At 42.4% G+C, this 27197-nt stretch overlaps 1 protein-coding gene across 4 annotated transcripts in view; it reads left to right on the top strand.

Annotated features, from left to right (window-relative positions):
• Cers5 (ceramide synthase 5) overlaps positions 1-23667 on the top strand; it is a 33301-nt gene extending 9634 nt beyond the window's left edge. The window contains exons 2-11 of one of the 4 annotated variants that reach the window (XM_008848768.3): positions 7919-8024; positions 9851-9981; positions 10995-11052; positions 16356-16406; positions 17453-17545; positions 19245-19373; positions 19464-19570; positions 20329-20485; positions 21092-21200; positions 22775-22917. In XM_008848768.3, coding sequence (XP_008846990.2) covers positions 7919-8024; positions 9851-9981; positions 10995-11052; positions 16356-16406; positions 17453-17545; positions 19245-19373; positions 19464-19570; positions 20329-20485; positions 21092-21200; positions 22775-22782 — 949 coding nt within the window. In that variant the 3' untranslated portion in view covers positions 22783-22917. Of the gene's footprint in view, positions 1-7918; positions 8025-9850; positions 9982-10994; positions 11053-16355; positions 16407-17452; positions 17546-19244; positions 19374-19463; positions 19571-20328; positions 20486-21091; positions 21201-22774 lie in introns of all 4 variants that reach the window. The other 3 variants (XM_017802089.2, XM_029553884.1, XM_029553883.1) reach the window with 3 other exon arrangements.
• The last annotated feature ends 3530 nt before the right edge of the window (positions 23668-27197 follow it).

Genomic DNA, 27197 nt, shown 5'->3' with positions numbered 1-27197 from the left:
CTTTTTGATCCCCCCTTTTTGTTAAGACAGGGTCTCATGTATCATGGGCCCTCTGACTTGGTATGTAGCAGAGGATACCCTGGAACTTCTGATCTTTCTGCCTCCAGAATGCTGAACTACAGTTGTGTGCTACCATTCCCAGTTTATGTGTTGTTGGGACTCAAACCCAGGGCTACATGCCTGCTACGCAAGCACTCTACCACCTGAGCCACACACACCCTCTATTTTGTTTTGGTTTTGGAGTGAGAGTCTCATTTTATTAATTTTCCAGAAAATGCTTGTTAAATACCAAGCTCTGAATGATGTCTGTCATTCTTTCAAGTGAAAATAGTGTTGCATGGAAAAAGGGACTTGGCTGGTCTCAACCCAGTCAGATAAGTGTATTTTCTTGGAACAGCCATATGCTTCGCTATGCACCAGGAAGTCCTTTGTGAATGCTGAACTCACTATGTAGACCAGACTGGCCTTGAACTCACAGAGATCCTCCTGCCTCTGCCTCCCAAGTGCTGGGACTACAGACGTGCACCACCACACTCAGTGTATTTAATTTATTTTTATTTTATGTATATGAGTGTTTTGTCTGGGTGTATGTAAGTGCACACTTGTATGAAGTTCCCTTGGACGTCAGAAGAGGGTGTCAGATTCCCCTGGAATTGGAGTTATAGATGGTTATTAGCTGCTATGTAGGTGCTGGGAATTGGACCCCCAGTCCTCTGCAAGAGCAGCCAGTGCTCTTGACTGCTGAGTCATCTCTCCAGCACCACTAAATACTTTTTAAAAATGTGCTCAGAGGTGAAGATTAATAAAATTAATAATTTGTATTATTTCCTCAAAGATACTTTTTTTGGGGGGGGGTCTTTTTGAGACAGGGTCTCCCTGTAGCCCCAGCTGTCCCAGAACTCACTATGTAGACCAGGCTGGCCTTGAACTCACAGAGATCCCCCTGCCTCTGCCTTCCAAGTGCTGGCATTAAAGGCGTGCACCACCACGCCCGGCTCTTTTCTTTTGAGACAGGGCCTGCCCATAGACTTACTATATAGCTAAGAATGACTTTGAACTCCTAGTCTCCTTCCTTCTTTCAAGTACTGGGCTTACAGTCAGTACTGAGGAGTGAGCCAAGGTTTTGTGCATGCTAGGCAAGCACTCTACCAAATGAATGAACTACATCCCGGACCCATTAAAGGCTAGTATTTATTAATTATTTATTAGTTTTATTATTTTATGTGTATGAGTCTTGCCTGCATGTATGTAAGTGTACCTATGTTGTGCATTGCCCACAGAAACAGAAGAGGGTGTCTGATCCCCTGGAATTGGAGTTTCACACAATTGTTAGCCACCATGTGGGTAGAAACCAAACTTGGGTCCTCTGCAAGAATAGCCAGTGCTTTTAACCAATAAGCCATCTGTCCAGCACCTACAGATTGTTTTTAATGAATGTTTATTATCAGGTACCAGAGTAAGCATGCATTATATCATTTCATCTTTCAAATCACCCTGTGGGGTGGGAGCAGTAGATGGCTCAGAGGGTAAAGGGCACTTGCTGCCAAGCCTGACGGCCTAAGTTTAATCCCTGGAACCTACGTGGTGGAAGGAGAGAACTGACTCCCCAAAATTGTCCTCTCTGCATGCTCCGTGGCACATTGACACCCCACTACCATCACCATCATACACATAAACTGACTGAACAAATGAATGAATGAGTGAATTGTTAGATTTTTAAAAATTGTTGAGGGCTGGAGAGATAGCTCAGTGGTTAAGAGCACTGACTGCTTCTGCAAAGGACCAGGGTTTGATTCCCAGCACCCACATGGCGGCTACAAGCCATCCTTAACTCCAGTTCCAGGGGAATCTGAAGCCCTCTTCTCACCTCTGCAGCATTGCACGACACAGGTGCACTTACATGCATGCAGGCAATACACTCATACACATAAAATAAAAATAATAAAATATTTTAAAAATTGTTGAAAGCTAGAGAGATTGCTCAGCAATTAGAGTGTTTACTGCTCTTGCAGGGGACCCAAGTTTGGTTCTCAGCACCCACATCAGGTGGCTTACAAGCCAACTATTTCTCCAGTTCCAGGGGATCCAGTGCCTCTGGCCTCTGTGGGCACCTATGCTTTCATAAACATACCAACACATAGGCACATGCATACACATAATTTAAAATAATAAAAATCTTTCAAAATAAATAAAAATAATGAAATAAAATAACTGTTGATGGATGTTCTCTCATTCTATTTGATCTCAGTTGATAATCTCTGTCTCACTTCAGGTCCTGAGTTTTAGTTACCTTAAAATGTCTCTGGATTGAGGAGGGGGCCTGGTGCAGGGTTAGGAGTAGGAATAGAGACTGTTTTCTGCTTGGATCATCATACAGTTGTGTGGGTGAGGGGAGACGGACATGATCGGGAATTTTTTAATCGCTGATATGGCACAGGCTTAGCAGCAGCAGAGTAACTGCCTTGATTGCCCTTCTGAATGCTACTTAACTCTGCATCCAAATTGACCTCCATTAGAGCAAGAGTGGGTTTCTCTAGATTCACTGCCTGATGGTTACTGAGCAACTACTGATCACAGAACCTTAGTAAATAAAAGGCTGTGTATTATCTGTGTTTATAAGGAATTTAAATGTAAATTGGGGATTAAAATATTACTGGCAAACAATAATATACTGGCAAATGTAAATGAAGATGCCTAGTAGCACTGGCTTTTTAGTAGAAAATTTTCACCACCTGTAAAACAAACAATGGGTTATAGATGCCACCAAGCCTGTGCTTGGTTGCCTAAGGCTTGGGAACATTGGTGATAAGAATAAAAGAAGTTTTCATAGAAGATTAAAGCTTCTTCAGAAAGATAATAAGCGAAGTATTTCATAGAAGAAAATAACAATTCACATCTTAGAGATGATATATTCTGGATTCAAATGCAGGTCAAGAAAGTAGGTCAAGCCTCCTCCATCTCATACCTCCTAGGTATATTTCTATGTTTTTGTGTGCAGGGCAGGATCCATTTGGAGTTGACTTTTGTGCAGGGTAAAAGATAAGGTTACAGTTTCATTCTTCTACAGGTGGAGATCCAATTTTGCCCATACCATTTGTTAAAGATGCTGCCTTTCTCCATTGTGTGTTCTTGGCTCCTTGTCAATACCAGGAGGCTGAAATTAGGTGTACTCATGTTTGGGTCTTCAGTTATGTTCCATTGATCTATGTGTCTATTTTTGTGCCAGTACCATGCTGTTTTTATGACTATAGCTCTATATTATACTTTGAGATCTGCTCTAATAATCCCCAGCATTGCTGTTTGTGCTCAGGGTTGCTTTGACTATCCAGGGTCTTTTGTGTTTCCATATGAATTTAAGAATTTTTTTTTTTTAATTCTGGGAAGTATGTCACAGGGATTTTTATTGGGATTGCATTGAATCTATATATTGCTTTAAATTTTAGAAATATCTTAGAAGGCAAGGAATCTGCCTAGCATGTTCCTGGCCCTGAGTTTGGACCCCAACCCTGACCACCACCACCCCACCCAAAAATCTTAGAAATCATCTCATATAATCCCTTCTTTGAGATGTTAAAACTATGAAACCCAGGAAATGAAGTGTTTTAAGTTTATATGATTCACAAGTGGTAGATGTGAAACTAGAATTGAGGGCAAACACACAGTTTTCTTTCACCCATCCTACCGTCTAGCTTCCTGATTTTTTTTCTTTAGGACTACTGAAAGTTCTGAAGTATGTTCATAATGTTTGGTTAGGCAGAAAGATGACCACAGTTCAGGCTCTCTATATGTAAGAATTGCTCAGTTGGGGATGCAGCTCCATGATAGAGCACTTGCCCTGGGTTCAACCCCCAGTACTGAAAAAACAAAATATCAACCTTGGACTAGGGAGATGGCTCAACAGGTAAAGCGCTTGTTTAGAGGGCCTTATTTAGAGTCCCCAGAATTCATGTAAAGCTGGACATGGTAGCAAACCATAATCCCAGTGTTCATACAACAGAATGGAAGATACAAACAGAGGAATCCTCAGAAGCTTACAGGCCAGCTAGTCTGGAACATTCGACAGTGAACAAAGAGACCTGTCTCAGAAAGACTGCTCCCACTTAGCCCCCAAGAACTCAATTGAGACTGAGTTTCTTTGTATCCTAGGTTGGCCTCAAACTCCAATCTTCCTCCCTCAGCCTCCCAAGTACTGGGACCTCAAAAATATGCCACCACAGCTGGCTTTGTCTTTTTTTTTTTTTTTTTTTTTTGTCCTTTCTGAGACAGGGTCTCCCTGTAGCCCCAGCTGCCCTGGAACTTGCTGTGTAGATCAGGCTGGCCTTGAACTCACAGAGATCTACCTGCCTCTGCCTCCCAAGTGCTGAGAGTAAAGGCATGCACCACCACGCCTGACTAACTGGCTTGGTCTTTTATTTATTTATTTTTCTTTTTGGTCTTTTTGAGACAGGGTCTCCCTATTGTCCCAGCTGCCTGGAACTTACTATGTAGACCAGGCTGGCCTTGAACACAGAGATCCACCTGCCTCTGCCTCCCAAGGACTGGGATTAAAAGTGTGTGCCACCATGCCTGGCTGGTTTATTTTTATGTGTATGAGTGTTATGCCTGCATGTGTGTAAGTGCATGTATGTCATGCAGTACCCTTGGAGGACAGAAGAGGGTGTTAGATTCCCTGGAACTAGAGTTCTCTGCCGTGTGTGTGTGTGTGTGTGTGTGTGTGTGTGTGTGTGTCTGTGTGTGTGTCTGTGTGTGTCTGTGTGTGTGTGTGTGTGCTGGGATTTGAACACAAGTCTTCTGCAAGAGTAGTCAGTGCTCTTAACCACTGAGCCATCTCCCCAACCCTGGAAAAACTATCTTTTGTTAACATTTACATATTATCTTTTTTTTTTTGAGACAGCATCTCACTATGTAGGCTGGCCTGGAACACCCTACGTAGACCATGCTGGCCTTGAACTCACAGAGATCCACCTGCCTCTGCCTCCTGAATTCTGGGATTAAGGCAAGAGATATGCACCTTATCTCAATCAATACTTCTAAGATTTGTGTGTGTGTGTGTGTGTGTGTGTGTGTGTGTGTGTGTGTGAAGTAGACCTGTGTTTCTCATTTAATGGGCACGCACTGAATCACTCAGGGAGCTTTTGAAAATGAAAAGTTGGATTTTGTAGGTCTGAAATGAGCTCAACATTTTGCTAATAATGCTTTGCTTTATGGACCATAAACTGAGTAGCAAATTGATATCATCTATATTTATTAGTATTATTAGCGCATGTGTGATATGTGAGTGTGAGTGTGAACAATGGCATGCAAATGTCCCAGTGCACATGTGGAGATCAGAGAACAACTTTCAGCAGTTAGTTCTCTCCTTCCACCTTGGGTTTTACTTTGTGTGTGGGTTGCACATGCACATGCCTTAGCACATATGTGGGGAATCAAGGACAACTTACAGGAGTTGGTTCCCTTCTCCCACCCTGTAGGTCATCAGACTTGACAACTGAACTATCTACCCAGCCCCCACCTTGTTTTTTGTTTGTTTTATTTTGTTTGAGTCAGGGTCTCCCTGTAGCCCCAGCTGGCCTGGAACTTGCTTTGTAGACCAAGCAGGCCTTGAACTCACAGAGATCCACCTGCCTCTGCCTCCTGAGTACTGGGATCAAAGGCGTGTATCACGGGACAATTGGTTTTGTTTTTTAATTTTTATTTAATGTGTATGAGTGTTTTGCCTGCTTGTATGTAAGTGCACCTTTGCTGTGCAGTGCTATTGGAGACCAGAAGATGGCATTGGACCCCCTGGAACTAGAGTTATAGACCAGTTGTTAGCCACCAGGGTTGTGAACCCTGGACCTCTGCAAGAACAGCCAGTGCTCTTTAACTACTGAGCCATCTCTCCAGTCCCCTACCTTGTGTTTGAGGCAGGCTCTCTTCTTTCTTTTCTTTTTAAAAAAAATATTTTACTTAATTGTTTTTATTTTATGTGTATGAGTGTATTACCTGTATGTGTGTAAGTGCACCTGTGTCATGCAGTGATCTCAGAGGTCAGAAGAGGGTGTCCGATCCCCTGGAACTGGAATTAGGATGGTTTTCAGCCACCATGTGGGTGCTGGAAAGCAAACCTGAGTCTTCTACAAGAGCAGTCATTGCTCTTAACTGCTGAGCCAACTCTCCAGTCCCGTCTCGCTTATTATTTCTATCCTGTGTACTACATAATAAAAGCTAGCTGGTCTCCAAGCTTCCACCTAATTCTGTCTCTACTTCCCATCTCTCAGTAAGAATGCTGGGATTATGGGTGCATGCCACTACATCCAGGTTATTTATTTATTTATTTATTTATTTATTTATTGAGACAAAGTCTCCCTATAGCCCCAGCTGGCCTGGAACTCACAGAGATTCACCTACCTCTGCCTCCTGAGTGCTGGGATTAAAGGCCTGAGCCACCACACCTGACTACATCCAAGTTTTTTTTTTAAATACTTATTTTAAAGCAGGGCATGGTGGCACATGCCTTTAATCCCAGCACTTGGGAGGCAGAGGTAGCTGGATCTCTGTGAGTTCAAGGCCAGCCTGGTCTGCGTAGGGAGTTCCAGGTCAGCTGGGGCTACAGTAGGGAGACCCTGTCTCAAAAAGACCAAAAAAGGCCAGCCTGATCTGCATAGGGAGTTCCAGGTCAGCTGGGGCTACTGTCAGGTCAGCTGTCTCAAAAAGACCAAAAAAAAAAAATCTTTTTTTTATTTTATTATTTAATGTGTATGAGTATTTTGCTTACATATATGTAAGTGCATCACAAATGTGCAATGTCCACAGAGGCCAGAAGATGGTGTTGAATCCCCTGGAACTGTAGGCACTGGGAATTGAATCTGTGTCCTCTGGAAGAACAGCAGGTGTTCTTAACTGCTGAGCCATCTTTCCAACCCCTGGGCTTTTGTTTTTTGTTTTTGTCTTTGTTTTTCGTTTGAGACAGGGTTTCCCTGTAGTCTCAACAAAAGTAGGCCTCAAACCCACAGATACTGCCTGCCTCTGCCTTCCAATCCAAGTACTGTGATTAAAGGCATGAGCCACCATACCAGACCTAGGATTTATTTTTATTTATTTATATGTATGTATGTGTGTTTGCCTATAGTGTATGTACACATGTCAGATCTCCTGGAACTAGAATTACAGGTGGTTTTGAGCTACCAGATCTCGATTCTGGGAACCAAACTTGGGTCCTCTGCAAAAGTAGTCGTGCTCTTAACCACTAAGCCATCTCTAGCCCCAGCATCCATCAGGGGTTGAGAGAATCAAACTCAGGTTGTTAGGTGTGCATGGGAAGCACTCTTACCTGTTGAGCCATTTGCCAGCCCTGATATCTGTCTCTTATAAATGAAAAAAGAAAAATTAAGATTTGCAGAGATAAACAACTTCATTTAAAAAGTTCATATATGCAGTAATAGTAATTTAAATAGCCTGATCTGAAGTTCAAGATATCATAAGAGAAACCAGGAGGAAATGGGAAGAAAGCTGGTAATCCAACATTTTCATTTTTATTATTTTAAATTTTTTATTATTTTTATGTGTATGCGTGTATTGCCCGCATGTATATAAATGCACCCATGTCATACAATGCCCACCGAGGACAGAAGAAACTGTTGGATCACCTAGAACTGGAGTTACTAGACAGTTGTTAGCTGCTATGTAGGTACTGGGATTCGAACCCAGGTCTTCTGTAAGAATAACCAGTGTTCTTAACTGCTGAGTCATCTCTCCAGTCCTAACCAACATTTTTAAATAGGTCTCTACAAATGAGTCACTGGCAGAATCTAGAATCAAAAGCAAAGTTCTGGTTCCTACTGTTGTGTTTCCCCTTTTCCCTCCTTTTAATACACTAATCAGGATACCTTCCTTCATGCTTAGCAAATCATACTTAGAAATGGATTTTCTGTTACAGATTTATTGCCAAACCCTGTGCACTCAATGTTGGCATAGACGACAGTGGTCCCTGTCATGTGAAGCCCAATGCTATCCTTGAAAAGGTGTTCTTATCTGTCACTAAGGTAAGTAAGCAAAGAACCAGGGACAGAAAGTAACATGAAGGTTGCTCTATGGGGTGGGGAAATAGAGCATTTAAAAAAGGGTAAGATTGGGGCTGGAGAGATGGCTCAGTGGTTAAGAGGACTGGCTGCCCTTGCAGAGGACCTGAGTTAGATTCCCAACACCCACATAGTGGCTAACAACCATCCATAAGTGTAGTTCCAGAGGATCCAACCCAGGGAATCCAACACCGTCTGACCTCTGCAAGCACTGCATGACATAGGTGCACCTATCTACGTGCAGGCAATACACTCATACATATAAAACAAAAATAATAAATAAGAGCTGGGTGTGGTAGTGCATGCTTTTGATCCCAGCACTTGGGAGGCAGAGGCAGGCAGATCTTTGTGACTTCGAGGCCAGCCTGGTCTACATAGTGCATTCCAGACCAGCTGGGGCTACAGGGAGACCCTGTCTCAAAGAGACAAAATAATAATAATGATGATAATAATAAATAAAATATATATAAAGCAAGCTTTTTTTTTAGAAAAAGGGTTTGTTTAAGATGAGATGAGTTTTCACGTTTGAATGGTCTGTTCTATTCCTCTAAGGAGAACCTTAGCCCCTCAGGGAAATATCTTTTGACCAGGATCCCTATACTTTACACACTTTTTGGAAGAGGGAGTCTTTTTTTGAGACAGTCTCCCTGTAGCCCCAGCAGACCTAGAACTCACTATGTAGACCAGGCTGGCCTTGAACTCACAGAGTTCCACCTGCCTCTGCCTCCTGAGTGCTGGGATTAAAAGCGTGCGCCACCAGGCCCAGCATTCCCATTTGTATTTCTAATACCTTTTGTTGTTTTGAGACAGATCTCATGTTATATCTCTGGCTGGCCTTGTTATGTAGACCACGCTGGCCTCAAATTCACAGAAATTCACCTGCCTCTTCCTCCACCTCCTGTATGCTGGGATTAAACTACCACACCTGGCTTTAATACCTTTTTTCTTTCTTTCTTTCTTTTTTTTTAAAACTTAAATAATTTTGGAGTTGAAACTAGGGCGGGGAAAACCAGCAACAACCAAAACCTCCATCATGGTTTGTTTTTTTTTTTTTTTTTTTTTTTTTTTTTTTGTTTTTTTTTTTTTTTTTTTGCTTATTTTGTGTGTTGGATAAGTGAATTATGATGTAATTGATAGTGAAAGGGAAGCTCCTTGACTTCAGAGAGGCCATCCTAATGGTCTACAAGTTCCCTAGATGCATGGTTTAGGACTGGTGTTTGAGTGACTTCCTTAAACTAAAGTCATTTTTTTGTTTTGTTTTGGTTTTTGAGACAGGGTCTCCCTGTAGCCCCAGCTGGCCTATAACTCCCTATGTAGACCACGCTGGTCTTGATCTTATAGAGTTCTGCCTGCCTCTGCCTCCCTACTGCTGAGATTAAAGGCATGCACCATCACATATGGCTGAATAAAGTAGTTTGATTAAAAAATTATTTTGGGAGTGTTGGAGATGGCTCATAGGTTAAAAGCACTGGTTGCTCTTGCAGAGGACCTGGGTTCCGTTCACAGCAACTACTTGGCAGCTAACAACTGTCTATAACACCAATTCCAGGGGATCTGAGGCCCTTTCTCGCCTCTGCAGGCATTGAAAAGGTGCGTTGCGCTTGCTACATGCAGCAAAACATTCACGTAACTTAAAAGCAAATAATAAATGATTTTGGGATAAAACCTGGAAAATAAAAGCATCACTTGAGCCCCTGGGGTTGTCATCCATTTGCTACTCATCTAGTAAAGGGATTTCAGTGAGGAGTTTGTGGAAAAAGGGTGTTCTAACTCTGGTCATACATCTACAGTATCCTGATGAGAAAAGGCTGAAGGGCCTGTCAAAACAGCTAGACTGGGATGTCCGAAAAATCCAATGCTGGTTTCGTCATCGGAGGAATCAGGACAAGCCCCCAACACTCACTAAATTCTGTGAAAGCATGTATGTGTACAGAGGAAGGTAGAGAACGAGGAGGGTGGGATACAACTGGACTGTTTTCTTTGGGGAAATTATTTCTATTGTTAGGTAGAACAGTGATCTGGTCTAGATATGTCTGACTCTAAAGCTCAAATGAGATTTTAAAAAACCAAGGAAAAATATGGAAAGAGAGCTTATGTTCTAGTGCTTCGTAAGCAGGTCTGTTCACGTGAATACATGGCAAAGTCCTCATCGAGGTAGGACAGAAGAGAGCTGGAAAGGGGCCCACATTTATTCTCTCAGACATGCTTGCCACTAAGCCAGGTATGGGTCCATTTTGTTTCTTCTTTTCAGATAGATTGTGAGTGAATTCCAGTAACTGCAGTTACGTAGGTTAATATGTACAGACCTGCCCACCTTGTTAGAAATAGCATCAGTTTGTTCTGTATTTTTTTGTGGGAAGTAACCCTTTTCTGGGAAATAGTATATTTTAACACACTGAATTTTTATTATCCTCTAGAAACAGAGCACAGATTAGTCACTGTCATGAAATTTTTTTTTTTTTTTTTTTAGGTCTTTTTGAGACAGGGTCTCCCTGTAGCTCCAGCTGCCTGGAACTCACTGTGGAGTCATGCAGTTTTTAAAAATTAGATGCTATTGGGACTGGAGAAATGGCTCAGCAGTTAAGAGCACTGTCTAGTCTTATAGAATACCCAGGTTCAAATCCCAGTACCCACATGGCAACCAACAACTGTCTGTAACTTCAGTTCCAGGAGATCCGATGCCCTCTTCTGTCCTCCATGGGCACTACACGACGACACAGGTGTGCTTACACACATGCAGGCATAACATTCATACACATAAAATAGAAATAAATAAATAGGTGCTATCATCAAAGAGTCTAAGAGGAAAGAAAAGTTGATTAAAACTGTGTTTGCTTGTGGAAGTTCATTTTAAACAGGCCCAAAACTGACTCTGTGGCTTTCTGGAGGTCACTGTTTGTCCCAATATCTAACCTCTACTCTTTGCTTATCCAGGTGGAGATTCACTTTTTATTTATGTATATTCTGCTACGGAATTAGATTTCTCTGGTTGGTGAGTCTAAACTTTCTCTGGTCCTTATTGGGTTCTAATCATGCCTAGATTTCTAGAGATATGCATTAAATACCTTTAGATGTTTATGTTTCTCTTTGAAATACGGTTGGCCACAACCCTTCTGCCTTAGCCTCTGGACTGCTGGGAGGGTGTATGCTGCCACCACTCCCAGCTAGATAATTTATTTTCCTTAAGTTTTTTGTACTATGGCCAGGCCTTCAGTCCTAGAAGAGGCAGGTGGAGATCAAGGCCAGCCTTGTCTATATTACCAGTTCCAAGCCAGCTGAAGCTACAGGAAGACCCTGTATTTTTGTAAAAAATTTCTTACTGTGATGCCCATAGCCACAGTTTATATGCTGATAAATTAGATTCTGCCTGGGGTTTGACTTTGCTAACCTGACCCTACTATTTTCTTCCCTAAACAATGTTAACAATACAGGTAATTAAATAAGAATAGTATTTAATGATTTTTTTTTCTTTTTTTTTCTTTTTTCTTTTTTTTTTTTTTTTTTTTTTTTTTTTTTGGTCTTTTTGAGACAGGGTCTCCCTATAGCCTCAGCTGGCCTGGATTCACTGTGGAGACCAGGCTGACCTCAAACTCACAGAGATCTGCCTGCCTCTGCCTCCTGAGTGATGGGATTAAAGGCGTGCACTGCCATGCCCAGCTGTATTTAATGATTTACAGAGCACCTTAAAAATTCTTGCTTGAGACTAGAGAGATGGCTCAGTGGTTAAGAGCACTGGCTGCTCTTGCAGAGGACCCAGGTTCAATTCCCAGCACTCACATGGCAGCTAACAACCACCCGTAAGTCCAGTTCCAGGAGATCAGCTCTCTCTTCTGATCTCCATGAACATTTCACGACACTGGTGTACCTAAATGTAGGCAATATACCCATAAAATAATGGGGCTGGAGAGATGACTCAGTGGTTAAGAGCACTGAGTGCTCTTGCAGAGGACCGGAGTTCGATTCTCAGCACCCACGTGGTAGCTACGAACCATCCTTAACTCCAGTTCCAGGGCAATCCGAATCCCTATTCTGACCTCTACGGCATTGCATGACACAGGTGCACTCACATACATGTAAGCAATACACTCATACACATAAAATTAATAAAATATTAAAAAAATAAAGTTAAGGAGTTTCATCTTTTAAAAAAATAATTAAAATTCTTGCTTATGCAGGCATGATGGCACATGCTTTAAATCCCAGCAGAGGCAGGTGGATCTCTGAGTTCAAAGCCAGTCTGGTCTAAACAGTGAAACTTTGTCTCAAAAAAAAAAAAAGAAAGAAATTCTTGTTCTTCCAGGAGGAAATGAAATTGATAATCTTTTTTTTTTTTTTTTTTTTTTTAATCTTTTGGAGACAGGGTCTCCCTGTAGCTCCAGCTGGCCTGGAACTCACTATGTAGACCAGGCTGGCGTTGAGCTCGCAGAGATCCACCAGCCTCTGCCTCCCAAGTGTGGAACTAAAGGTGTGCACCACCACACCTTTTTGATAATCTTTTAAAGTGAATAAAACAGACTATTCTTACTTTTCAGTTAAGAGTTGAAGAATTTCAAGTTTTTAAAAAAATTCATGTGTGTGTGTGTGTGTGTGTGTGTGTGTGTGTGTGTGTGGTGTATGCATGCATGTATGTGTAGGTACACATGTCCATGGTGTACAGAAGCCAGAGAGGGAAGTTGGGTGTCCTGCTCTATTTCTCTTCCCTCACTGCCTTGAGATGAGGTCTCACTGAGACTAGAGTGACTCTGGCAAGCAACAGGTCTCTAATCCTCCTGCCTCTGGTTACATGGATTTTTGTGTGGGTTTGGGGGATTGGAGCTTAATGTGCTTGTGCAGCAGGTACTCCTACCTGCTGAGCCATTTTCCCAGCCCTGTCCCCTTCTGATGAATTTCATTTATCTTTAATTTTTTTAAATTTATTTTTATTTTATATGTATTTTGCCTGCATGTAAGTGCACCATATGTATGCAATACCCTTGGAAGCCAAAAGAGGGCATCAGGTCCTCTGTAACTGGAATTTTAGATGGCTGTGGGGAAAAAAAGTATGTTCTAGCATACTGTTATGGCGGAGGACTTGAGTTTGGTTCCCAGCACCTGTGTCAGGCAGCTCACAACCACCTGTAACTCCTGCTCCAGGGGATTTGACACTTCTAGCCTCCACATGCACCTGCACTCAACAATCGCAGACATATGTATATATACACATAATTAAAAATAATAAAAATCACCAGATGTGGTGGCACACACCTTTAATCCCAGCACTCAGGAGGCAGAGGCAGGCGGATCTCTGTGAGTTCAAGGCCAGCCTGGTCTACATAGTGAGTTCCAGGTCAGCTGAGGCTACAGGGGAGACCCTGTCTCAAAAAGACAAAAAAAAAATAAAAAAAAATAATAATAATAAATAAAAATCAATCTCAAAACAAAATTCTGGGTCTGAGAAGATAGCTAAGTTGGTAATACAACTTCCCATGCAAACATGAGGACCTACAGTGGGACCCCCAGCACTTGTGGCACATACTAGCCTGGAACTCAGCAGTCCTCTTGCCTTAGCATGTACCATCATATCCAGCTAATCTTTGGTTTATTGACACAAGGGCTCATTATGTAGTCCAGGCTTGCCCAGAACTCAATGTTCAGCCCAGATTAACCTCCAACTCAAAATCCTATCTTGACCTTACTAGTAGTAGGATTATAGGCTCATACCTTACACCTAGCAAAAATGATTTCTTTTTAAAAAATGTATTAGTGTGTGTATGTGTACATGATGGTATGTGTGGAATATGTACCGCTGGGCACGTGTTGAGGTCAGAGGACGTCTTTATAGAGTCAATTCTCTGCTTCCACTTTTATGTGGGTTCTGAGGATTGAACTCAGGTTGCCAGGCTTGTGTGGCAAATGCCTACCCACTAAGCCATCTCACTGGCCTGCAAAAATTAAGTTCTTTTGAGCTTGGCATGATGGTACATACTTATAATCCCAGTGCTCAGGAGGCAGAAACAGGAGGATTTCCATAAGCACATGAAGCTATTTTAGAATTCTTCCTGCTCTTATTTATTGCAAGTATAATCTTTTTCTTTTACTTTTTTTTTTTGAAACAGGTTCACTATGTAGCCCTGGCTGGCCTGAAACTCACTATATAAACTAGATTGGCCACGGCCTAACAGAGATCCATCTGCCTGCCTCTGTCTTCCAAGTGCTGGTATTAAAAGTATGTGTCACCACACCCAGCAAGTTTTTCTGTTTGTTTGTTTGTTTGTTTATTTATTTATTATTTATTTATTTATTTATGTCTTTTTGAGCCAGGGTCTACCTGTAGCCCCAGCTGGCCTGGAACTTGTTATGTAGACCAGGCTGGCCACAAACTCAGAGATCCACCCACCTCTGCCTCCCAAGTGCTGGGATTAAAGGCGTTCGTCACCACACCCAGCTTTATTATTTTTTAAATTATTTTATTATTTTATGTGTATGAATGTATTGCCTGCATGTGTGTAAATGCACCTGTGTAATGCCTGTGGAGGTCAGAAGAAGGTGTCAACTCCCCTGGGACTGGAGTTACAGATGGCTGCTAACCACCATGTGAGTGCTGGGGATTGAACCTGGGTCCTCTGCAAGAGCAGTCAGTGCTCTTAACCTCTAAGCCATCTCTCCAGCCCTAAGTTTTTCTATTTGTAACAGTTTTTATACAAGAAAAATCTAGCCACTTATTGATCCTAAAATATCTATCAAGAAAGGTGATTCTTGGGCTAGAGAGATGGCTCATCAGCTAAGAGCATTGGCTGCTTTTGCAGAGGACCAGGGTTCTCTGTTCCCAGCACCCACATCACAGCTCACAACCATTTATAACTTAAGTTCTAGGGAATCCGAAGCACTCTCTGGCTTCTGTGGACACCGGGCATGCACATAGTGCAAATATACACATGCAGGCAAACATTCATACACATAAAATAAAAATAAAATCCTGTTTTTGGAAACAGGGTCTCCCAGTATCCTCAGCTGGCCTGGAACTTGCTATGTAGACCAGGTTGGTCTACATAGAGATCCACCTGCCTCTGCCTCCCAAGTGCTGGGATTAAAGACATGCACCACCAAGCCTGGCTAGAAAGATAATTCTTTTTTTTTAAAAAAAATATTTTATTATTTTATTTATTTATTTTTTTGTCTTTTTGAGACAGGTTCTCCCTGTAGCCCCAGCTGTCCTGGAACTCACTATGTAGACCAGGCTGGCCTTGAACTCTCAGAGATCTGCCTGCCTCTACCTCCCAAGTCCTGGGATTAAAGGCGTGCACCACCACGCCTGGCTCTATTTTATTATATTTTAGTGTATGAGTTTATTGCCTACATTTGTATAAATGTACTTGTGTCATGCAATGCCTGAGGAGGTCAGAAGGTGTTGGATTCCTCTAGAACTGGAGTTATAGTTAGTCACCATGGTGGGTGCTGGGAATTGAATCCAGGTCTTCTGCAAGAGCAGCCAGTGCTCTTAACTGCTAAACCCCATCTCTCTAGCCCCAAGAAAAATGATTCTTTTCTTTGTTTTGTTTTTTTTTTTATCTTTTTGAGATAGGGTCTCCATATAGGCCCAGATCACTCTCCTGGGACTCCCTATGTAGACCAGGCTGGCCTTAACTCACAGAGATCCACCTGCCTTTGCCTCCCAAGTGCTGGGACCAAAGGCATACGTGCACTGCCACACCTGGCAAAAGATGATTCTTAATGGGTATCATGATAATCCCAGCACTTGGGAGGCCAAGGCAGGAGGATTGCCATGAGTTTGAGGCCTGCCTGAGCTAAATAGCAAGACCCAGTCTCAAAAACAGAGAGAGAGAGGTTGATTGTGGTGGCACATACCTTTAATCCTAGCACTCAGGGAAACAGAGGCATGTGGATCTGGGTGGGCTTGAGACCAGCCAGGGCTACATAGTGAGACCCTGGCAACAACAACAAAAAACAAAAACAAAACAAAACAAAACAAAAAACCCACCATCCAGAAAGGATTCATTCCTCGGCTGCTGCTTCTTTGGTTGGTTGTTTGTGTTTATTGGTGTGTATTTGGCTTGGTTTGGTTTTTTTGAGACAGACTCTTGCTATGTAGCCCTGACTGGCCTGAACTTGCTTTGTGATCCACAATAGCCTCAAACTTGATATTCCTGCCTGCCTAAGCCTCCCACATGTTGGGATTACAGTTACTAGTGTATACCTAGCTTCCTTCTTTCTTTTGCCACTAGCTTTGAGAAAAGAGTGATAGAGGCACAACCAAGGTGACTAAAGGCTAACCTGGACTTTCTGTTTTTTCCTTAGTCACCTTGGTTCTGGGACACCCGACAGTGCTGGCATAGTTATCCATATCAGGTAGGATCTGAGCTGTTTCAAGACAGACCTTGTCTGTATGTAAGGTAAGGTGGGTAAGAATGCATTGTCATCCCAGGACAGGTAGCATAGTCCTTGATCTTTTGAGTTAATCCTTTGGATTCATATAATCACATTTCTCTATCTGTGGCCCCCCTTAACAGAATTACCTAGTGAGCTTTTGTTCCAGGTTCCCCTTATGTGCATCCCAGTTGTAGTGGAAAGAAAAATAGCTTGCTAGAATTTAAAAGGTGCTTTCTGGTTCAGATATCCTGGGTTTTCAGTTTTTGTTGTTGTTGTTGTTAATTATTTATTTAATAACCACATACTTATAAGAAGCATTTCATTACAACAGCATTGACATATTCAATAACAATTTTCTGAGCTAAGATGCATCTTTTTCAGAATCGGCTGTAAATTTTTAGGTTTACAGTTGAATTAGTACAGTTATACAGTATTGTACTCAATATAAACCCTATAAGACATAAAGTTAAATGAAGTTTTAACCTTTAAAAAAGATCTCCATTTCATTATTAAAATACAGTTTCATATAGAAAAAATTCATTTTCAATGCAATTGACATTAAGATGTTTGCACATGCATTTCTAATCTCTATATATCCGATTATTACTAGTGATTTTTTGTTTGTTTGTTTTTTAAGTCAAGAGCTACTTAGAATCCTCTTAAGGGCATCTGGGTTCTAGTCTACTAAAAAAAGTATCAGGGAAATGCCAAAGGTGTGGAAGAAGGGAAGGCCTAAGTATAGTTAGTCCAGAAATCCAGATATACCAGTTTGATGTGGTATAGTATATGTTAACCATACCTCATCTCTAAAAGATAGGAGCTAAAGATGCATGTGTAAAAGGGACAAAGGGAAGCGGTTTAAGTCTCCACACCAATCCAAAGTCTTTTAGCTATTACAGATCTTGGGAAATAATGGAGAAGAAAGAGCCAAATAATTTGGGGTATTGGTATTTCAAGACAGAGTTGCAGAGATGGAATGCCCCTTTGACTTGCTAGTGTTCTAACTTCTGTTTTCTTTTTTCTAGCCTCTCTCAAGAGAGCTTTATCACTATTATATCATGGAATTGGCCTTCTATTGGTCTCTTATGTTTTCTCAATTTATAGACATTAAAAGAAAGGTAAGGACACCAGCCCCTCAACCCCTTTCTTGCAGCCCCCACTACTGCCATTATGACACAGTCTCTTTCCTGACTGGGATCATGAAATTGAAGAGAAGTGGGTGCCAAAGGACTAGTATTGCTCTTTGTGATGTTCCTAGAAATGAGACATAACTGGTGATGAAGTATATTTATAATAGTCAGGGCAGCCCAGGGCAAGAACAGTTAGCCAGCTAGGAAGCATGTTCTTTTCCTTACTTCTCTCTCATGGTCTATAGCTCAGGAAATTAGACCTTGAGGGTATCAAGGCCTAACTCAGAAAAAGGCTTGATTTTAGGAAACAAAGTTTCAGAAGTGAATTGGCTTTCCCACAGAGTGATAGTCAGAAATGATTTACGTTTTATAAAACCAGAACAGAAAGGACAGAATTTTAAAATCCGCCTGCCTTCTCCCACCCATCTAGCCCTCCCTGGGCTGAGTACCAGTTACTCTTGTTTCTCTGTGACCATAATACCTAACAGAAACAGTTTAAAGGATGGAAGATTTATTTTGGCACACAGTTTCAGAGGGTTTCACCCCATCATGGCAAGGAGTAGCTCAGTTCATGGCAGTCGGAGCATTGGTGGAAGCCATAGACAGCACTGGGACCAGGTAACAGAGACAGTGCCCCAGAGCTGAGGGTGCGGCATAACCTTCAAGGCGCCCCTCAGTAGGGGCTTCTGCCAATAGGGCCCTACCATTTCTAAAAGTTCCATAGCCTGCCATTATAGTGTCACCATCTGAGTAAAATGCATCCAAAATATGAGCCTATGGGGGACATTTCACATTTAAACATCTAATAACTAAGTTATATAAAGATTTCCTCAATTTTGGGGCTAGAGAGATGGCTCAGCAGTTAAGAGCACTGACTGCTTTTGCAGAGGACCCAGGTTCAATTCCCAGCACCCACATGGCGGCTATGAACCGTCCTTAACTCCAGTTCCAGGGGAATCTGAAGCCCTCTTCTGACCTCTGCGGCTTTGCACGACACGGGTGCGCTCACATACATGCAGACAATATACTCATACACATAAAAAATAAAAATAGCCAGGTGTGGTGGCGCACACCTTTAATCCCAGCACTTGGGAGGCAGAGGTAGGCAGATCTCTGTGAGTTCAAGGCCAGCCTGGTCTCCACAGTGAATCCAGGACAGCTGGGGCTACAGGGAGACCCTGTCTCAAAAAGACCAAAAAAAAAAAAAAAAAAAATTAAAAAAAAAAAAAAAAAAGATTTCCTTAATTTTAACCCTGGCATGTGAACCCCAGATAAAAGTAGAGGCTTCAGTCTGAAAGCTGGAAGTATTTGCAATAAGGGGGCTTGTTTAGCTAATAAGCATTTCTCTGAAACCTTCTGGAAGTTTATCTTTACCCCTCCACAAACCTTTTTTTTTTTAAATTAGGTCCCTTTGATTGAAATCTTTTGTTAAAATCTTAGGAACATTTAATGCTTCTGTGTCCCACTACCATCTGGGAGGTTGCTCCTGAGTGTCAGCTTGATGTCCATGTTCTTGGCTGTAGTAACCTAGACTGCTGTTGGTCACTAATGCAGGGAGTGTTGAGTTGAAATGCTAGTAGAATGGAGCATAAGGACTAAGAGCCTCAGAGAGTAAAGCAGAGCTTTGGGGTAGCCGGCATTTCTGCAGCCTCACCTTCACCCCCACTCTATTTCCCTTTCTTCCTAGGACTTCCTGATCATGTTTGTGCATCACTTGGCCACCATTGGGCTTATCACCTTCTCCTACATCAACAACATGGTTAGAGTGGGAACTCTGGTCATGTGTCTCCATGATTCTTCAGACTTCTTCCTGGAAGTAAGAACCTAGCTCTCTCCTCATCTCTCCTGTTCCCTCCATGTGAGAACTGACTCTGTCCCCAACTCAATTTTTATCTTCTTTATCCAGGCTGCCAAGCTGGCCAATTATGCCAAATATCAGCGGCTATGTGACTCCCTTTTTGTGATCTTCAGTGTAGTTTTTATGGTCACTCGTCTAGGAATCTATCCATTCTGGTAAGTGCTTAGGGCTATGGAACTGTGGTAGGTATGTACCTAATAATACCTTTTTGTCAATTCAGTTTTTCTGTTTTTGCCAGTATAACACGTAAGAACCTTATTGCCCTGCTTTTTTCTTGACCTGAGCTAACCCTTTTGTGGACTCTCAGAGGGCCATTTCTAGTGAGGCGTTACCTAGATTTAGAGCTGGAAGTCATTTGGTTCTGGCTTTGCTTGCTTATGGCTGCCAGACGTCCTCACTGTGCTCCTTTGCTATCTGTTGCACTGAGTACAAAGGTCTCCAACTTCTTGCTTTGTTCTGTTCTGTGCCCTCCCTGTCCTGACCATCACATGAACACATTTCCCTTCTATACTCACTACCATTAGTACAAAGTTAATGATTCTGGTTGGAGGTTTTGCTTGGTCTATGGGACTACCATTTACTGTCTGTCCTGCATGTCTAAAGACATTCCTAGGATTATAGGCCTACTGTTCCTATTTTGTGAAGCTGAATATTTGAAGCAATTAATGATGTAAGATATGTAGTAACATAAGACCCATCAGTTCCTAAGATTTCATCTCTTCTTCTTGTCCTAAGAGGGCAAAACTACCATAGGTACCTCCCTTTATTTTTTTTTCCTATGAAAGAATAGCCTGGTATTGCAACTGATGTAAAAAAGTATGGGGGAGAGACAGAAGGTTCCACATCCCCAGAGGAGTTGGCTTCGTCCCTGTCTGCCTAGCTGTGACTCTAGAATCTGACATTTGTCTCCTAGGATTCTGAACACAACCCTCTTTGAGAGCTGGGAAATGATTGGGCCTTATCCCTCCTGGTGGCTCTTCAATGGCCTTCTCCTGATCCTACAGGTTCTGCATGTCATCTGGTCTTACCTGATAGCACGGATTGCTTTTAAAGCTTTGATCCGGGGAAAGGTAGGGATGAAGCTTGCTTGCTTTTCTTTCCTTCCTTCCTTCCTTCCTTCCTTCCTTCCTTCCTTCCTTCCTCCCTCCCTCCCTCCCTCCCTCCCTTCCCTCTCTCCCTCCTTCCTTCCTTTTTTTTCTTTTTTTCTTTTTGAGGCAGGGTCTCCCTGTAATCCCAGCTGGCCTGGAACTCACACAGATCTGCCTTACCATTGAAATTTGCAAGTTCTAAAGTAGTCACATTGTGACTGGCCAAAGTGCTGTCAGTTGTGCAGCATTCAGGTGGGAGGGCTCCATTAGAGGACATCTTCATTCTGCACAAAGCAGGTAACCCAGGTATCTATGATTTCTTGATTTTTTTTTTTTTTTTTGGCTTTTTGAGACAGGGTCTCCCTGTATTGGGGCTCACCTGGAACTCACTATGTAGACCAGGCTGGCCTTGTACTTAGAGATCCACCTGCCTCTGCCTGCCAAGTGCTGGGATGAAAGGCGTGCACCACCATGCCTGGCTTTGTTATTGTCCATAGCTATGATTAGTTTCAAAGCTTGCTTTGTGTGCCTATGCATCTTGTGGCTACTAGATATCTCTGCTCTTCCTACTCTTCTTTTCCTGACTAGGTGGCCTACGGAGGAAGTATTAGACCCAGACTCTGTACCCTCCACTCTTTCCTCACCTTCCTCCTTTTCTCTATGCCTGGTGGGAGCTGGACAGTTTCATCTTTTGCATGTAAGTGTACCTATGCTTCTAGTGTTCAGAGAAGCATGTCTGTCTGAATGTGATTCTCTTCCTTCCTACTGTCTTTTCTGTTCTCATTTGTCTTGGAACACACCCTCTCTAATCTGTGGGAGTGCTGTTGACTGGAGCTGAAGTTACCAGACTCTTTAAGGCAAGGACTGAGTCTGTTCTTTTTCTTTTTAAAAAATCTTTTTAGAGACATTCTGCCCTCTGGTGAAAATTTCCCAAAGATTAGGCAATCAGTCATCTGAATTCAGAGGTCAACAGCTACAGTGAACTGGAATCCCAGAACTGATTGAAAGCAAATGCCTACACCCTTTGCGACAATTGTAGCTTTGTTCCTTGCCGCCACCAATGCTTAAAAAAATTTTTTATTTTAGTGTATGAATGTATGGCCTGCATGTATGTGAGTGCACCATGTCACACAATGCCGCAGAGATCAGAAGAGGGCATTGGATTCCCCTGGAACTGGAGTTAAGGATGGTTCATAGCTGCCACGTGGGTGCTGGGAATCGAACCCGGGTCCTCTGCAAGAGCAGTCAGTGTGCTTAACTGCTGAGCCATCTCTCCAGCCCCCACCAATACTCTTTTTAAAAACTGCATAGAGGGTTGGGGATTTAGCTCAGTGGTAGAGCACTTGCCTAGCAAGCACAAGGCCCTGGGTTCCGTCCTCAGCTCCGGAAAAAAAAAAAAAAACAAAAAAAAAAAACTGCATAGATCTGCCATCTTTTAGTTGCAGAGGTCCGACATCTAACACAGATCTCACTGGTTTTTATCCTTTACTTTCATGGTCCAATACAGAGAATTTGAAACACTTTGTTTGATATACAGGATAGTTAGCTCTAATCCAAACCTTTCATTTAAAAATACAAAGGAAAAAGCACAGGTAAGAGGTAAAAACTCACAGATGACAGCACGATTGAGAATGGGATTCTTTTCATACTGACTGCCAATCCATTCTTATTTTTAGGTATTGTATGTCTTGGGTATGCTGAAATTTCCTGCTATTTTAAAAAGTGGAGAATATTAGGAAATGATGTCATAGAAAGTTGAGCCCAGTAATAGAACTGCTAAAAAGGGCCCGTTATGGATTAGTTAGGGGAATAAGGCAAAACTCAGGATAACCAGCATGACTGAATGCAGCGCTCACATCAGCCAGAAGACAGAAGCAGTGATGACAGCCTTGCACATTGTTCATGTTAGCCTTGCCTGTTCTCTGATGTGAAGAGGGGAAGACTATCGGAGTTTCTTTACACCTAACCTGGACTCAGTGGATCGTTCTCAGTTTTCTTAGGCTGGTCCTGAAGAATAAACCTCTCTGTCAAAGTAGCTTCTATGCCATAGAGAACAGAATCAAAGATGACAAGAAAAAAAAACAGAAAGCAGGCGAAGCATATTCTCAATAGTAGCCAACGGTCCAAATATTTTTGTGTCAGCTGCCGTGTAAACGTAGTATAGATTGGAAATTGTGTGCAAATCAGGGCTCTGGGAGCTTAATCTGCCTTCTGAGTCTATCAAGAGAAGTAGTGGGTTAACTTAAATGCCTTCGGTCCTTTCCCACCCAGGTGTCTAAGGATGATCGCAGTGATGTGGAGAGCAGCTCGGAGGAAGATGAAACCCCCTGCACAAAAAACCTCTCTGGCAGTAACTCCAGCAATGGTGCCACCTGGGTGAATGGCCACATGGGAGGCAACCACTGGGCTGAAGAGTAAGGTGGTTGGCATGGGAACTTCAGCACACATGGGACTTGTAGGGCCATTGGCAACCTACTTCTCCTGGGGCCACCCCACAGCTACACTCCTGTGACTGCAAGGCACTGAGGAGAATCAAAGAATCAAATACTTCCACTTTTTAAAAACTCTGCCATTTCGTATTTAATGCCCCCAGGTCCTTTCAGTAATGTTATTTGCTCTCTGTGTGTGTTTTTGTGTGTGTTTGTGCATGTGTATTTGTGCATATGCATGCATTTCATTGCCTGGATTGGGGCACAATTCTGGACCACTAGGCATTGCCTAGTCACTTTTAAACCCACCTCAATCCCAGGTTTGGCTGAATCTTGAATAATGCCATCTCCAGACTGTCTCCAGTCATGCAGCCTGTGGCTCTTGAGGCTCTGAACTCCTGGTCCATCTGATGGAATAGCCAGGTTCAGCTCCAGGCTTTGGGACCATTCTTTTTGAGCAGGAAAGAATATTTCACCTGATGAAGTTGTATAGAAACAGAATTTTGGATGGATGGCCAAGATCATTGTGGCCCCTAGCTACATCTCCCTCCTATTGCCTGATAATGACAGGGACAACTACAGATACCCTGCTTTTTACCCAGGGGTACACAGGGACGGAAGTAGGAGAAGATGAGCTGAGATATGGAGAACAGCAGCCACTGGGTGTGCTGTTAACGGTTTTATACTATCGTTTACTCTTCTGTAATTAAAGTGCTTCAACCCTCCTCTATCTACTGTCTTTACCTCTTTAGTGACTATCACTAGTACCCTGATTAAATTGAGAGTGGTTTGGTTTGAGGGTTTTGGTAGGTGTTTTTGTGGGGGTCAGGGGAGTTGTTTGGAGACAGGGTCTCTCCATGTAGCAAAGCTGGCCTCAAACTTGATATCCTGTTGCTTTACTGACAAACATGACACCCTCCTTCGTGCTGGAGATTACAAGTACACACTACAATGGAAATTTCTTTTCAAGTCTGGCATCATGCACACCTTTCACTCCAGCAGTCACTGAGGCAGGTGGAACTCTATGTGTTCAAAGCCAGCTTGGTCTATATATGGAATTCCAGTCCAGAACCACATAATGAGACCCTCTCTACCCCCAAACCCCCAAAAGAAGTTTTTCTATTTCAAAGGCCCTGGACATCCAGATTTTTCTTTGTGTGCATGCTCAGAAGGGTTAGCCAGAGTGCCTGTATCTTAGAGCTTTATATTATAATAAAAAAAGAGACATCTTTAACTGGTCACCACAATATTTCTCACCAGATAAAAGCATGTATGTAGCAGAACCAAAAAAGGCTTCGGCGGGAAGCTAAGACATCTTTAATAGGCTGCCTCAAATTTTATTCACCATGGAGACTTGCATTTGAAAGGTGGGTTAAATGAATCTGAGCACGTTTTCTCTTTTGTTTTGTCTTTTAGCCTATGGAGAAACTGTTGTCCCAATCCAGATTTTTCTCAAGTTGAAACCTTAGAAAAACTACTAAATGTACTAATCACCTCCCAGAATGATTTTCTACTTAGCGATTATTTAGATCATGAAAATACTTCTAAGCCAGGCCTGGTGGCTCATGTCTTTTATCCCAACACTGGGAAGCAGAGACAGGGGAATCTCTGAGATCCAGGGGCAGCCTAGTCTACATAGTTCCAGGCCAGCTGTGGCTACAGGGAGACCCTGTTTCAAAAAAACAAAACAAAAACAAAAAACCAAAAAATTTTCTAGATGCTCTTGAATACATAGAGATGATTAGTATGGTGGTACCCAACTGTGTTCCCAACTCTGGGGGGAGACAGGAGATGAAAATTGAAAGCTGTTTGTAATGGCTCATCCCTATAATCCCAGCACTTGAGAGGCTGAAGCAGGAAAATGAGACTGGTTATAGACTGTCTGAATAAACAAAAGCAAAGCACTGAGCATGGTGACACACACCTTTAATCCTAGCACTGGAAAACAGAGGCAGATGGATCTCTGTGAGTTCAAGGCCACCCTGGTCTACATAGAGAGTTCTAGACCAGCCAGGTCTCCACAGTGAGACCCTGGCTCAAAAAGGGAGGGTAGAATAGCTGGAGATGTGATGGGTAAGAGCACATACTGCTGTGTAGCCCAGAGGTTGGTCACCAACTCAGCAATCCTTCTGCCTCAGCTTCCAGAGTGCTGGGATTATAGGCATGCAGCAGCACACCAGCTAAAAGTGTTTTTGATGGTCACAATGACTGGGAAGTACAGTGGTATCTGGTAGACAGAAGCCAAGGGTGCTGAATTTCATGCAGTACCCCAAACAGTTCTGCATAATAAACTGCCTCCAAGTCTTACACAACTATCAAATATCTTAGATATTTGGTAGGTTAAAAAAATATATATAATTGGCCAAACCTATAGCCAAAGTCCCTTTTACAGATAAGCACAACATATGTTTACACATATCTGTAAGTTACTACATATACAGAGGGAAGACTGTATGGTAGTTGAGAACTTCTGTTTTCTTTTTTTTTTTGGTTGTTTTTTTTAATATTTTATTTTATGTGTATTCGTGTATTGTCTGCATGTAGGTAAGTACACCCGTGTCGTGCAATGCCTGCAGAGGACAGAAGAGGCTGTCGGATCCCCTGGGACTGCAGTTACAGACAGTTGTTAGCTGCCATGTGGGTGCTGGGATTCAAACCCGGGTCTTCTGCAAGAACAACCAGTGTTCTCTCAAGCCCCTCTGTTTTCTTTTTTAAAAATAATATTTTAGGGGGCTGGAAAGATGGCTCAGAGGTTAAGAACACTGGTTGTTCTTGCAGACCTGGGTTTGAATCCCAGCACCCACATGGCAGCTAACAACTGTCTGTAACTCCAGTCTCAGGGGATCTCACAGCCTCTTCTGTCCTCCACAGGCATTGCACGATAGGGGTGCACTTACCTACATGTAGGCAATACATGCATACACATAAAAATAGTAAATAAAATATTAAAAAGTAGTATTTATGTGTATTGAGTGTACTGCAAAACAACAGTAATAGATTCTCCCTTAGGGTCTGTCACCTCCCTAACCACAGGCTTTCACCCAGGTTTAAAGTACCAGGCATGAATTCCCTCCAGTGGACCAGGCCTCTAATCCAATCAGAAAGCAGTTAGTTATCCCCATACTCTTTGTGCCACTATGGCACCAGTGGTCAGTCTTACCTGGCAGTTGGTATTGCAGCATTCAGCATTCACTGCTGGGTAATATCACTGATGACTTTTCTTTCCCAGCAGCCTGCATAGCACCTTTCCACATTATGGAAGCTAGTCATCAGGGAGGAAGCTTCCAGTCAGTTCCTGCTTGATTTCTCCATGTTCTGCAACCAAAATGTGTTTTCAGCAACAGAGTTTTACCATCTTAGTTACGGTGAGCAGCTAGGAGCAATGGCAATAGCTTACATTATCTTGGGGCCTCTGACCAATAACCTGTAGGGAGGTTTCCCACACTTGGCACTGAGACTTTTGTTTAATAACCCATGTCTTCTGGGAGAAGCATGATCTATACATGCAGAGTTCAAACTCCCTTTTCAAAAATAATGTTTTAATTAGCTTACAGAGTAACCAACCAACATCCTTTCCTCTATCCCCTGCCCCCAACCCAAATCAAACCTTTCTCAGCATTTCCCTGGGAGTTCACAATTTATTTTTTGATTTATTATTTACTTGTTTTTTTTTTTTTCTTAATGTGTATGAGTGTTATGTAAGGGCACCCATGTCAGGCAATGCTCTTAAGAGGATAGAAGTGGGCTTCAGATCCCCTGGAACTGGAGTTATAGATGGTTGTTAGCTGCCATGTGGGTGCTGGGAACTGAACTCAGGTCCTCTGCAAGAATAGCCAGTGTGCTTAACCACTGAGCCATCTCTCCAGCCCCTTATTTACTTTTTTTTTTTTTTTTTTTTTTTTTTTTTTTTTTTTTTGGCCGAGTCTCATCATATAGGCCTGGCTGGCCTGGAATTCTATATAGACCAGGCTGGCTCTTGGATATCCACCTATCTCTGGCTCCTGAATGCTGGGATTAAAGGCACATACCACCCAACCCTGTGATCCTTATTGTTATAGCTGGTCAGTCACCATTTAGACATGTATAAACTGTACTTTGGTCCAGGAGACTGTATTTGCTAACTGGTTTTATCTGTTTCTTCCTGCTCATATAGACTGTTTCAGGTCATGTTTTTTGTTTTTGTTTCCCCAAGGTTCTCATTTTCTATGAACCATGACAAAGGCAAAGTGACAAGGCATAAGGAATTCTGATGAGGAATTATTTTT

Source organism: Nannospalax galili, unplaced genomic scaffold (genome assembly GCF_000622305.1).
Source record: "Nannospalax galili isolate Female #2095 unplaced genomic scaffold, S.galili_v1.0 scaffold1224, whole genome shotgun sequence".
Taxonomy (NCBI): Eukaryota; Metazoa; Chordata; class Mammalia; order Rodentia; family Spalacidae; genus Nannospalax; species Nannospalax galili.
This window is presented reverse-complemented; position numbering and strand designations above follow the sequence as displayed.